The 14,370-nt window shown below is 47.5% G+C and overlaps 1 protein-coding gene across 1 annotated transcript in view; it reads right to left on the bottom strand.

Moving 5' to 3' along the window:
• LOC146810055 (peroxisomal acyl-coenzyme A oxidase 1-like) overlaps positions 1-14,370 on the bottom strand; it is a 350,345-nt gene that overhangs the window by 83,455 nt on the left and 252,520 nt on the right. The window contains exons 11-12 of the mRNA XM_085616950.1: positions 1,223-1,328; positions 968-1,111 (exon numbers count right to left, since the gene is read on the bottom strand). Of these exons, the coding sequence (XP_085473076.1) occupies positions 968-1,111; positions 1,223-1,328 (250 nt within the window). The remainder of the gene's footprint in view (positions 1-967; positions 1,112-1,222; positions 1,329-14,370) is intronic.

Raw genomic sequence — 14,370 nt, 5'->3', positions numbered from 1 at the left:
CACTAAAGGTTTCCTATGGAGAAGAGGGTCAGAGAGCTGCAGGTCTCCAGTAGGGGTAGATGTTACAGATAGGAGGACAGAGATATGCATGCATGTTTATCTCAATGGTAGGCTAAATCAGAGTAATCATGGTCTGCACTAAGGGTACAAGCTTCGGAGTCAGGGAACCCAGAGATCTGGGGGTATATTTGATAGAGAAAGTGTTGGCCAACAAAGTGAAGATCGGTGCTAGGAATACATGTTACAGAGAAAGGACAACTAGAGCTATGCATGTCTCCCCTAAATGCGCATGCTAGAAATAACAAATAGCAAGGAATCTGAAGGTCTGCACTAGGGCTATATGTTACAAAGAATAAGAACCAAAGGTGTGGAGTTCTTAGCCTGGTCTACATGCTACAGAGTACCAGGAACCAGAAATGCAGGTCTGTACTCCTGTACCAGTGGTAAACAGATCATAAATACATCTGAGAAGGACAGCTTCACAAAACTGTGTGTCACATAACAAATAGGGCAGGTGGGAGTCTACAAGAAGTGTTTAAGTTATAGAGATGGGGCACTGAAGATGTGCGATTCTGCATGAGGCTTAGCTGACACAGAAACGGGAGGAATTTGAAAGGAGAGGGGTATGAGTCTAACCAGGGAGCACCTACCATTGACTAAGTGACTGAGGAGGTCATAAAGGGAACCAGTGGTAGATAAATGCTTCAAAGAAAGAGGAATCTGCCACATCCCCACTGATATAAGGGGACATGATGCAGAAATGGGCAAGGGGGAGTCGGACATGGACCCCAAGTTTTGTGTGTACTGGGGACACATGGTTTAGAGAGGCTAAAACCCTATTTTCTGCATACAGTTTGCAATTGGCTAGTCTGCACTTGACAGCAGATACACACAGTTCAATAAGGGAAGCAAATCCTGAAAGTATCTTGGGTAGAGGCTGAGAAATAGGATGACGAGAATGACTCACCTGCAAAAAGTCCCCAGTGTTTCGGTGGATGCCCTGCAGTGCATAGAGCAGACACAGAGAGTTGAGCACATTGTGAAGGGCCACATCGGCAATCTCTGTGAGCTTGTCTGTGAAAAGTTTCACCACCACGTAATGACAGTGTGCCTGGAGAGGAAACATGGATTTGTGAGAAAAGGCTCTCTGGTGCACATGCCCTCGTCCTCACGTTACATGACTATTCCCTACCATCAATCTCCTCACAACAGGAAAACAGACCTCAGAAGCTCGCACCAGCTCCACAGAGCTCAGATTCCAGGCATCCTCCTTGGCCTGCCGGCGGTTCAGTTCTGTCTGCACACTCTTGGCTGCTGCCTCCACAAGCCTATGTTGCACCAAGAGGAAGAAAGGAACAAGCATTAGCAATGCAATCAGTCTTGTATTAGTGAAAGTTAGAGCCACTGGTGCTGCAAATGACAATGTTTCTTAGTTATTTTTTTTGCTTGCAGTGGAGTGATCATTTGACCCATCTAAAGAGATTGGAAGGAAAAAGAATGGAGAGGAAACCGTCAAAAGTAGGGGTGGTACGAGTAGTGCTTTAAAAGAAAGAGGAATGATGGAACAGTAGCATAAGCAATGGAAGATAATACTCGAAGCAAGGATAGAGTGCAGTACCACAGTCTGTCACTAGGTGTCCCTCTGGAGTTCTGAAGGGACCTCTATTAGCTATATAAGGTACTGCACCCTTAATGCAGCATACTGAAGGATGTTCTTCCAGCAATTTTGTTTGATGAATGCAGTATCAGAGGCACAATGCTTTAATGTTTATATGAAACCGCAACTTCAACGCAAATGTTCCGAAACTGTGCGCATCTGTTTGCGGTGCCCTTTGCTTTTTATGTTTAAGTTGAGTGGAGGAACAGTGGGGATGGGGAAGAAGGATGTGGCGCTATGGTCAGATCAGCCAACTTTTGAAATAAGGAACAAAGGGCTCGAGTCTCAGCGTCGCTTCACTATCCTGTGATTCTGGGCAGTATAACTTAATCTCCTGGCTTTAAAAAACAAGCTGTAAGTAGTAAAAGCAGTCTATGTCTGCACTGCTGCTACATACCTGATCGTGGTGGAAGTTGCACTGACTATAATAAAAATGTACTCCTTTGAAAATGGAAGCATGGCGTCCCTGAAGCAGGCACCGTGCTGATACAGACCTGAGGCAGACCTCCCAAAAAATAGTGCATGTAAATTAAATACAAGTTTAAGGCCACATGTAGCAAAGGCAGTCTGCTGGGAAGGTCTGAAACACCAAAAGGCCACAGTCTAGATTACAGCATGCCTTGCAGTGCATGCACTTCTCAGGATCGACCTAAAAAGGAGGCTGGTTAAGAATAGGAATGATCCTTAGGCAAAACATGCAACCACCTACATAAAGAAACATTTTAACAGCAAACAGCTTGCAAAAATGCCTGTAAAGGGCCATCCAAAATAGCACAAAAGACAGGGAGAGACTATCAGAAAAAGGCTTATTCGAAAATGTTCCTGTTTTTGAAAGGCAGCAGGTTTTAAGCGACACTTTCTACCAGCAGACAACTTGTGGCAGAATGGCCCATGGGAGGAGAGTCAGACCTAGAGCAATCTAAAAAATTATCCGTAAAGGCTGCATTTTTAGACTCATACAATTAGGGGATAGGAGGAAGCAAACACTGCACTTGCTCTTTCCTGCATTGCCCAAACCATAACCAAGGTCCCTTTGGTGCCAACAATCGCCCATATTAATACAATCCTCCATTTACATCCACATAGCTGTCATTCTAGGAAAGCTCAATGCTTGCAAATTGTACTTGGAAGGCAAGCCGTCACTCCACTCATGTATTTCCCTAGAACCAAGAGTACCTCCCTAGATTAAGAAGGCATCTAGACAAAGACACTCAGGTTGCGCTATTCTTGCAGCAGTAGCAGAAGTTCTTGTAGAGTAACTCATTCACCTGGGCAGCCATAAGGATGACATTTGAGATACTATAGAGCTTGGCTGCAATAATTTAGCCAGCAAAAAGTGTGTGGATTACATCCTCCTACAAATTAGAACTTGCACTGGCTTCCAAATAAATGTAGAGCTCGTTTTAAATAAACAAGTTTATTTTCAGAGTACTGCACGCATAAAAAAGTGCTTAGCTGGCTTTCACATTGTTAAATCACAGAAAGAAAAGCCAGAACAAGATCCTATCTTCCCTTTGCCTACATGCGGTACTCTCCCCTACTATCCAGACAAGCCAATGATAATCTGCCGGCACTGAGGACAATGGTGAAACGGTATCCCTGAATATCCGCATGTGATTGTATTTATATAGTGCACACACTGCTGCTAAGACACAAAGCACCGTATATCAAGAGGGGTTTGGAGAGAATTCAAGATCATGCACAACAAGTGGAGAGGGGATGGAGGCCTCTCTATGGATTGTGTGCAGGTAGGGAGTGGGCTCGGGGAGGTTTCTCATCAATTACAGGTGACTTGTCACTTCAATTTGTTTTATGAACACAGGAGAGAGGGGCAAGCTGGATGTGTGGGGGTATATTGGTCAAGATTCAGGGTGCATAGTCGGAAGAGGTTTGTCTCTGTTTTCTTTTCTATTCCTGCAGATCTTGACTGCCAGTCTAGAAATGTCCTGGCTGTACTGATGTTCAGTTGCTCTGTCAAGTAGTGTTAGGAGTTGAAGGTTACTGCTTTGAGGTGATGCACTTGATTTTGAAAATGATGTAGTCTTGAAGGGGAAGCCAGTGTAGATCCAGCAGAGATGTGATCATATTTAATTGGTCTTGTGATAAGATGTGTGGTTTACAGATATAACCACCGTCAAAGTGGTATAGTAGCAGGGTGTGGGTGGTGTTTCTTAGATTTGCTTTGCAGGGGTATGGGTTTCTGTTATAATGTGTTTAACATTATTGCAGCTCTCCTCGTGCTGCCCTGCTCGTGCTACCATGACATGTCATTGTTCTATGACATCATTGTTAATATTCTATTGTGTGACGGTTGGAGTTGGATTTCTTGCCTGGCCGTCCCGGTTGGGTGACTGAGCTGTCTCCTGAGAATAAAGCTTCCACTTCAAGTAAAAGGACTCTGCTTCAGTTTGTTTACCACATTTTGGCAACGATTGGTGAAAACTGAGTCAGGCATTGACAGGAGACAGCACAGCAGTTCACCCTGACGAACCTACGCAACTCGATGAGAGGTTGTGGTAAATCTCCTCGGGGCTAATCCATTGAGCGGACACAAGAGGCGTGTTTGTTGGCTACTTCTACCTCAGGTATTCCCTCCTCTGAGTTATGTTGTCGTTAAATACTTAGCGAGCGGCGCTACACTTCTATTTGCCTCAGGCGGCTGTCACAAGTGCAGTTTGTGCGTATTTGGTAACCCTGGGCGTAGTTTGCGAAGTAGCGCTACGCGTAGCTATGCGAAGTGCACTTCGCACTACGCGAGCTACGCGTAGCTTCGCAAGCTGCGTAGTGCACTGTGCAAGATACTGTTCACACTGATTGCACAATGCTGGATGCTTGTCCGCACTGTGCAACCAGTGCAAACTGTATCTTGCACAGTGCAAGCGGTCGTTTTCTGCCGCTCGAGTAGATTTCTACTTGAGTGGCAGCTTTCTCAACGCGGACTGATAGTTTCTCATCGCCAGCGGTCGCGAGCATACGCGACCACTCGCAATGAGAAACCTGATCTCCCTGCGTTGAGAAGCTCGCAGGGAGGTTTATTTTCCATGGTCGCGATCGGAAACTTGATGTTGCTGATCGCGAACGAGGAAAAAGTCTCGCCAGGATGTCATTTTGGTTGCTCGCGGTCCCCAACTTGATGTTGAGGACCACGAGCAAGCAAAAAATGACCGCTGCACTACGCTACGCTACACGTGTTTGCATTGTGCTACGTGCAATTCGCGTAGTGCGAAGTAGCGCAAGCTTCGCAAACTACGCTAGCGTAGCGTGGTGCTTTGCCCAGGCTTAGTATTTGGGTGGCTCGGAGCTTACCTGTGGTGGCGTCTGTGACACAGTCTTCGTCAGGGGGTCGGCAGTGGGCGAGCCTCCGTCATCCCTGATCGTTTTCCTGAAGAGGAGCGGTCTGGTGGAGATCACCGGCACAGTGTCTCATCAGTGACAAGCACACCCTTTTCAAAGCTCATAAAGGGGCATTCGAACTTCTGACAACGTATTGGGCCAGCATTCATCTGCGGTGATGCAGACAACGCTTAAAGTGGCCACTTCCATCCCTTTTTCTTGTTGAATAGACTTTATTTCCCTCATACACTTCTCTGATTCCTCCACAACTTTTGCAATAGCTTCTTTTAAATTAGGGTTACTAGCAGCCCACAACCTCTTTTGTGCCTTCTTACTGTAGCACAGGATTATTAATTGATCCCTGATCATCTCTTATTGCATTGGTCCAAATTGGCACTTCGTTGACAACTCCCTTAACCTGGACACAAATTCGTCAATCGATTCATTCACCCTTTGTGGTTGTGTGTAACGCTGTCTCCTGAGAATAAAGCTTCCACTTCAAGTAAAAGTACTCTGCTTCGGTTTGCTTGCCACAGTTTCCAAGATCTCTGGATGCCCAGCACACCTATTAGGGCCCATCCTAAGGCTAGTTGTGATTTTGAGCTATTATGGCTTGTTTTCTATGTTGAATTGTACTTAACATCTCTTCCCAACTTTTGCTTTTTGTAAGATTTTATTGTTTCAGTAAACAGTACAGAAAAAATGAAACCATACAGCTCAAAGCATCAGTATAGTCTTCTCTACAGCATCATGTAAATGACGGACAAGGTAAGTTTTTAAACAGCACATTACAGCTTATCATCTGAACAAACTTCATTTCACTGGGTGCTCCAACAAATATATTGTAAGGGGAGTCCATATGTCCTTCGGCCAGGATGCCATAGGCTGTTCCTCTGAATACATTGCTAAGTTATCCCTGCAATATACCAAATCTTTCAACCATCATTAACATTTTGGAACATTACGCTGGCCCCAGTGCATAGCCACCTGCATTTTAGCCAATAGGAGTGCAACTGCCAGAAACCGGAGATCCTGAGGTTTTAGCTTCATAACTAAACCCAGCAAACATACCTGGATAGTACAGTCAACTGAGTCTACCGTCATCAAGCACAGGCCACGCACCACCCTTCACCAAAACCCCTGGATTTCTGCACAACTCCACACAAGATGCACAAAGTCTACATCTTCTTCTCCAAATGTCTGACATTGTGCGTCTTCATGCAGCCCATATCTATACAGTCTGGCAGGTGTATAGTACATTTGCTGCAGGTTTTTAAAATGTATACGTCATAAAGTGACATGTCTGCAAGGACTACCACCAACGACTACCTAGGGAAGGGGACAGGTCGGGGCGCATGCTCACCTGGTTGCTCAAGAGGGAACGTCCTGCCCCTAATATACTGACTCTCAGGGCACCTGATGGTAAGATGGTCGTGGGCCAGTCGGCTGTGGTACAGCTGCTGCGAGCTTATCTTGCCGGTATATATACTGCCCTAACACAAGAGTTGGATTCGGTAGCTGCTGACGTCCTAAAACAGGTTACACTGCTGCATTTAACGAAGGCGCAGCCAGAGGGATTGGGTGAGGGTATAACGCTTGACAACCTGAAAGAGGCACCCTGCGAGCTGGATAGGGGAAAATGCCCAGGAAACTATGGGCTCCTGGTTGAATATTACCAGGCACACGCTGCTACTCTGCTCCTGGCATTGTTGCAAACCCTCTTTGGAACTCACGTCAAGGGCAAACTACCACTGCGTATGTGGGAAGCATTCATACTCATGCTTCCTAAGCCGGGTAGTGACCCTGAGTATCCAGGATCATACAGACCCTTATCCATGCTGAACATAGATGTGAAATTGCTCGCAAAGATATTAGTGTAGTTTTGTCCCAGGGAGGGGCTCGTACATGAACCTTAGGAGGCTGGCTCGTGATACACGAAACATGGGAGTCTGTCTTTGAGGCCGCCTGGTCTCATTGGATATAGAAAAGGCCTCTGATACCCTGGTGTGGCTGTACCTCTGGGAGTTCTTGACGTGTATGGGTTTGGGGACTGAGTATGTGTCGTGGGTCCGGCTACTTTCTACCTTGCCTACGGGGAGGTTGCAATTGGGGTCTGATGCCTTTGGTATGGAGAGGGGCACTCGACAGGGCTGCCCCCGCTGTTGTTCGCGCTCACGATGGAGTCACTTGCGATCTTTCTCAGGGATTGCCTTTCAGGTTCGAATGTTCTAGTAGGTGACAGTCGGCATATTGTCTCAATATACGCAGACGATATGCTGGTATATGTAAGGAACCCAGCGGAGTCCATCCCACTTCTCATGCAACTACTGGGGCATTTTGGTGCAGCGCCCAAGTTACGAGTTAACCGCCATAAGACAGTGCTTTATCCCCTGGCCAGGCTAATGGGTAAAGAAGTGATGCAACTTCCGGATGTGGCAATGGCATGGGGAACGCACAGTTTTAGGTATCTTTGACTTCAGATCACTTGTGATAGCAGCCTCCAATATGCCCTGAACATAGGAAAAATGATGGAGAGCATAGAGCATTCAATATGCTTTTGGACCACACTGCCATTGTTGGTCATTAGTAGGGTAGCCCTATGCAAAATGGTCTTCCTCCCATGCTGACTCTATTCGAAGCAGAACTCTTTTTGTATGCTGCCCTCCGATATGTTTAAACCAATAGATAAGTTACTAGTCGATTTGGTATGGGTGGGGAAGAGATGCAGGGTGCGACTTGATATGCTGAAGCTGGATTTGGGTGAGGGCGGACTGGGGCTTCCTGATCTGCACTTGTACTATCTGGCTGGTCTTTTACAATTGGGAAAAAAGGTTGATGGTGGGGACCACGGGTACTGTTCAGCTTCTCCAATTGCTGATGTTTGGTTGGGATCTGCGCCGGACACCCCATTATGCCCTGCCAACGTGGCGAAAGCATGGGACACTTCATTTCGTAGGGTTATCAAGAGAGTGCCTTACGACACGCTTCTTCCACTTTGATGTCTATGCGCCTTTTTGCATATCCGTGAGGCCATGAATGTTGAGGACTAGATCATGGGAGCTGTGAGATGGCGGGTGATATGTATATGACTGGTACTTTCATGGCCTTGCCAGAGTTGGGGACCCATTACGGGGTGGATGACCGACAGTTCCTACAATATGCAAGCATATCAAACTCTATGCCCGTAATCGGGCCCACCTTTCCGGAAGAGCTGCAGAGATTTCATGTCCTTGGTGTGATTCTAGACCCGGGCTCCTATAAAGGCATTATCTCCAGATTGAATGTAGCACTGAAGGCAGATAGGACGACGGTCGTGGCCAAGAGTCAAGAGGCGTGAGACAGAGAGGTAGTTACCCCACTGTCTGAAGGTGAGTGGGGCAGTTGGCGCAAGCACTGGTGCGCTAGGTGGGAAGCAATGCCTGCTTAAAGTTAGTGCACTTTTACTTCCTTTATCAGTCGTATCTGACCCCGGCCCGACTTCACAGAGCATATCCCGCAAGATCACCGAGTTTCATTAGGTGCGGAAAAACACCTGCGGACTTCTGCGGTGTGGCTTGGTATTCTGCACAGCTTCGGCCAAACTGGGGTGAGGTACATGGTGAAATGTGTAGGGTGACAATGGTGGCAGTGGAGATTTGATTTGATTATTATTTCACTGCACTGCCCTATTGCTGCTCTGTACTGCTGCTTCTTTACAGGTTGCCACATGTCCTGCTCAATGAGGTTGTTGACTCTATAAATGCCTGCCCCTGTAGTTAGTTCGCAGCCCCTTGCTGGGGCAATTTGGATTGTGAGTTGGAATGTCAGGGGGGTGCTGGATAAAGTGAAGAGGGGGGCCATCCTTCATCAGGCCAAGCGTTATCGAGCAGATGTTCTTATGTTACAGGAGACACATTTGTTGGGGACTAAGGCCCTTTGTTTCTGAGGTACGGTTATTCCCACGTTTTCCACTCTGGGTTCACGATGGGATCCCGGCGGTCGGCTATTCTTATCCATCGTAGGGTCCCCTATATTCATTCCAAGACGTGGGCAGATACGCTGGGGAGGTACGTCTTTATTCAGGGGTCTATCTATGAGGAACAGGTAGTGCTGGGTAGTGTCTACGCCTCCCCTTATCTTGGACATTGGTTGAGCGCATAATGACTTTGTGGACGGATGTTCCGGATGGGGTGGCAGTTGTCGGTGGTGTCTGGAATGATGTGATGGTTGGGGCTAGGGGCAGATGGCGACCGGGGGGAATGCCAGCCGCATGTCAAACTACTAAATTATTTTCCTTGGTGTCGGGACTGGGCTGGGTGGACCCCTGGTGACGACTGCATAGGGAGGAGCAGGGTTATACATATTTCACTGCCGTACACAAATTGTTCTCATGGTTGGACTATATCTTTGTACTGTCTGCAGTGGCTGGCAGAGTGGCAGATGTGGAAATCCTCCCGAGGGGTCTGTCGGACCCTTCCCCGGTTGTGCTTAAGTTGCGGTTCGGGCCCGCAAGGCCACCATTTTGTTGGCGTCTCTCTCCCTGGCATCTGGAAGATGAACAGTATAGAGATCATGTGGGACAGGCCATTGATCAATAACTAGATCTTAATGTTGGCTCGGTGGCGACTGCTGAACCCCCTATGGGAAGCCATGAAGTCTACCATGCGAGGTGTGGATATCTCCTATTGCTCAGCGGCACGTCGGGCTAAGAAGGAGTCCTTGGTGCGATCAGAGGCACATATTATGGAACTGGAACGTGCTGGTAGAGAGGAGGGGGGGGGCACTGGTGTGCTGGCAGTTGATAGTGGCAAGACAAATGCACACTGATCTGTTGATGGACGTGGCTCGACTGGCATGGCTGGCGTCTCAAAGCAGGATCTACCAATGGGGCGATAAATCTAATAAACTACTTCATTGTCTGTGTCAGGGAGCCACGCATCCCCTGGTTCTTCCTGGGCTTTTGGGGCCTGATGGGAGGACTCTGGGATATCCCTCTGCCATAGCGAAGAGCTTCGCACAATACTATGCTGATTTGTATACCCCGAGGGCATCCCTATCAGAGGTAATGGTCTGCCGTTGTATAGGGGACCTTCCGCCCCGGACGCTCTCCGACGAGGCACGGTTGGAACTGGATCTCCTGCTCACGGCGGAGGAACTGGGCACAGCACTAGGGGATCTTAACTCTGGGAAGGCCCCGGGTGGTGCAGGAGGTGCGGGAATGTGGGTGCCTCCGGCAAGATTGGAGACATGCCGAGGTGATCGTGTTTCATAAGCTGGGCCGTCCCCAAGACCAACACTCATCATATCGCCCCATCTCACTGCTAAATATCGCGGCTTAGATTTTGGCCAAGGTCTTGGCCAACCGCCTCCATTCCCATACTGCCTCGTTGGTCCACCCAGACCAGGCGGGTTTTATGCCTCAACGGGCGATCCAACATATTATTCGACGGGCACACACTGCCATGGACACAATTCGGAGGCTAGAAGTGCCAGCGGCCCTCCTGTTGGCAGATATGGACAGGGCGTTTGATTCCCTTAGTTGGACTTATTTATTTGCTCATTTGGATCATCTGGATATGGGCCCATGCTTTTTGTCCTATTTAAAATGACTTTATACACATATCACAGTGTCTGTCGGTGTCGCGAGGGCTGTCTCATTCACTTTCCCTATTGGGCGGGGGAAGGGCACCTAGAGTAGCGCTACAGACGTGTTTTCAGTCCACTTATTGTGGTGGGTTGGCCGCTTCGGATGTCCACTCCTACTATGTGGCCTCGCGGGATAGATCTGACCCCGTTTATGCGGTGGAGCGGAGGCACATGGAGTCCAACACCTTACACACGGTTTTGTACTCGGCTCCCATACGCAGGACACTGCCATCCGCCACGAGGGTGGTCTTCCAGGTGTGGATGCAGGCCCTACGAGGGATGGAGTGGTGGAGCAGGCTGACAAAGGAGACTCCCCTTTGGTCCAATGGTAGGTTGCCGCAACTGGCAAGTTTGGATGGTTTCCAGGACTGGGATAACATTGGGATCTCTACCTTAGGAGATGTAATGCGAGGCACGCTCCTTAAGTCTTTCCAGTCTTTTCCAGGATCTCCAGCATGAACACAATTTTACAAATACTTTCAGTTTAGGCATGCCGTCCTTCCCAGCGTTGCAAATTTGGAGTCTCTCCCTGATTTCAGTCCCATTGAACCTAAACTGTTTATGGGCAACCTACAGAACCATACAATTTCCAAGATCTACCAATCCCTAGTGCCAATTTGCCCCACCACATTAGACAAACTCAGGGAGACGTAGTTGGAAGACCTCGGTCCTCTGGATGGAGAGGACTGGACTGAAGCACTTGCTTCCCCTCAAGGGGCGGCAATAGCCATGCGCCTTCAGCTGATCCAATTCAATTACCTACACCCATTATATTATACTCACGTCAGGCTGTGGAGGGCAGGTTTGATAGCGTCCCACATTGTCTGCGATGTGGCCATGAGAATGGCACCCTGTTCCACACGATTTGACAGTGCACTGTGCTTTGGAGGTTCTGGTGGTGGGTATTGGCCTGTCTTGCTGAGGTTTTGGGGTAGGAGCTCCCCTATTCCACAAAATTGGTGCAGTTACATATAATGGAGGGGGTGGGAGGAAATATTTATAAGCGCCATTGGATGTTATTGGGATTTACGCTTGCTAAACAAAACAAGTAGAAGGCAGGGACACCGCCATTGCTCTCAGCATGGAAAAATGGTCTTGATTTTAATATGGGTTTGGTGGGTCCTATTTTTAAAGCTCGAGTGTGTCCGCAGAAGCTCTGGAGGAGGTGGGCAATTTATAGAGGCTTAGACCTAGAGCCCCCATCCGGGGGGGGGATGTTGCTGTTAAGGGTTAATTGGGCAGGAATTTGGTGTGGGATCTAGAGGGTCCAGCGGAATATGTCATTTATGGGCAGGTGAATACCTGTTGTTAAATGTGTGATGTAAAGACAGTGCATTGGGGGGCTGTTTGTTTCTTTATTATTTCAGTTTTGTATAATGCATATACTAAAAGTCAATGCAATACTTCTATTGTATCATGTGGCAGTCCACCTCTGGGTTACAGAGCTTTGCATTGTATTTGACGTATGACGCAATAAAAATGGTTGTGAAAAAAAAAAAAAGAATTCCTGGTGTATCATAATGAACCACCCCGTTATTAACTGTTATTTTTATCACCTGTCGGGCCTCAGTACGGTTTCAGTTTGGCCGACCAATGCACGTCCTGGTGTATCCCTCTCCCCATAGACTCGTGCCACATGTCTGCCCAAGAGATATTTCAGTTCCTTCTCAGATATATCATGATAGTTGGTGATGTAATCTCTGATGGTAACTAAGGTGTTGGTGCAAGGTTCACGCTTGTACTCCCCTCCCTATTGCCAAATTCTATTTTCTAATTTATCAATCTGCATTCGAATACCTTTTAGTATCCCCGCGTTGGTACCTATACAGCCTTCCCTTATCGTAGCTTTAAATGCTTCCCAAAGAGTTGCGGTCCCTGATACAGAGTCCCAATTTACAGCAAAGTATTCAAGAATCGTTTTTCGAATTGTCTCTTTGTAAACCGGATCAAGCAAAGCAGTGGTCTTAAACCTCCAAGTGAATGGGGGGAATATATGTAGGAACCTCGATCACTAAGTTGACTGGCTTATGATCCGACAGTGTCTTCGTGAGATGTTGTATGTCAATCACCCAGTTACTGATCACCCTAGTTATTAGCCAGTAATCAAGTTGGGACCACATGGCGTGTACAGATGAAATGAACGTGCCCTACCTTCCCTCAGGTTTATGCACCCTCCATGCATTTACCATATTGAAATCTTCCATTCCCTCTCTTAGCACTCTTGACGTCTGTCTATCCGGCCCTGATAATTGTGTTGATTTATCGAACGTCATGTCAAGGGTCGGGTTTAAATTTCCCCCCCAAAGTACTTTTGATCTGAGTAGCGTGTTCCCAATATTAGTGTATGAGGGGTCGTCAATGTTGGGGCCATATACGTTAACTAAGGTGACGAGGGTACCCGCCAGCGAACCCTGCAGAATGAACCATCTAACCTGAACATATGCGTGTTCATGAGTGACTGTGACTGGAACTCCTTTCTTGATCAATATCATCACCCCCATCAAGTATAAGGAGTAAAACGATGCTAGCCGAACCAAGGGCAATTTTGCACCCACTGAGCTTTCTGTGGTCTCTGTTCAGTGTGTTTCCTGAAGGAGCGCTATTTGCACATTGTGTCTGTCTAGATATGCTAGCACCTGACGTGTCTTGTGGGGGTTATTCGAGCCCCGCACATTCCAGTTTAACATAATGATAGTGCCAACCCGTTGAATCCTATTAATTCCCTCTGTATATGGGTAGGCACTGTAAAACTGCAGATGACATGAAGCACTCTGCTGTGCGGCATGTCATAGAGCTGTAAAAATATTCAACAAGGTCAACTTCCTGCACCCCACCCTCTTCAGCATCCCAACCATGCTAAAGACCTCCCGGGGAAACATGACAGTTGCTTACATTTGTATAACTAATAAGTGGCGCGTAAACAGCCGTGTGCAATATGTTTTGCAAAACCTTATCGGGTGTACCCGTGCGGGCCGCTAAGTACCCAGTTCTCCCTAATGTTCCTGGGTGGCTGGAAGAATCAGCATTGTCCGGCTGACCATATAGCATATCGATCCGATGGGAGGAAGAAGTCCCCCCTGGGAAGGCATCCATCCCCGTCATTATACAGAGAGCTACTTATCATTACCATACGATGTTAATATGCTTGTGTATTATCGATAAAGTTATTGGCCTACAGGCCTCTCACCAGTGTGTGCCACCTCTGTCAAGCAGCTCAAGTCCTGCAGTTCTCCCCCCCCCCACCGAAACCTTCTTCAGGTATGTAGGAGAGGGACCAGAGTTCAAATGCCACAGGAGACCCTTCTAAACCCGAGCTGGCAGTATCTGATGCATGATGGCCATTTCTGCAGGGGGGACATCATGTTGACATAGTCCATGGCAGCTTGAGGGGTCTGGATTTTTTTTTACTTTCCTTGGTGTTCAATTTGATGCTTTGCAGGATATAACATGGCACAAGCTATTCTTGCATTTTGCAGCTTTTTCTTGACCAGTAGATATTTTTTTTTGTGCTGCCTGCACCATCGCCATGAAGTTCGGAAAAAATTACACTGAGCTCTCTTGGTAATTTATTCTTCCTTTTTCCCACCACGCCTCAAGACTGTGTTGTGGTATAATCGAGTAACGATGGCAATGATTGGGCACAGAGCCAAGGATCGGTGTGCTCTTTGAACTACCAGGATACAGGACATAGCTTCAGACCCAAAGATTTCAGTGAACATGTTTTCCAAAAACCATTCCATATTACCCGTGTTGGT

This window comes from Triturus cristatus, chromosome 7, assembly GCF_964204655.1.
Source record: "Triturus cristatus chromosome 7, aTriCri1.1, whole genome shotgun sequence".
NCBI lineage: Eukaryota > Metazoa > Chordata > Amphibia > Caudata > Salamandridae > Triturus > Triturus cristatus.
Note: the sequence above shows the minus strand (reverse complement) of the source record. Positions and strands in the feature narration are given on the sequence as shown.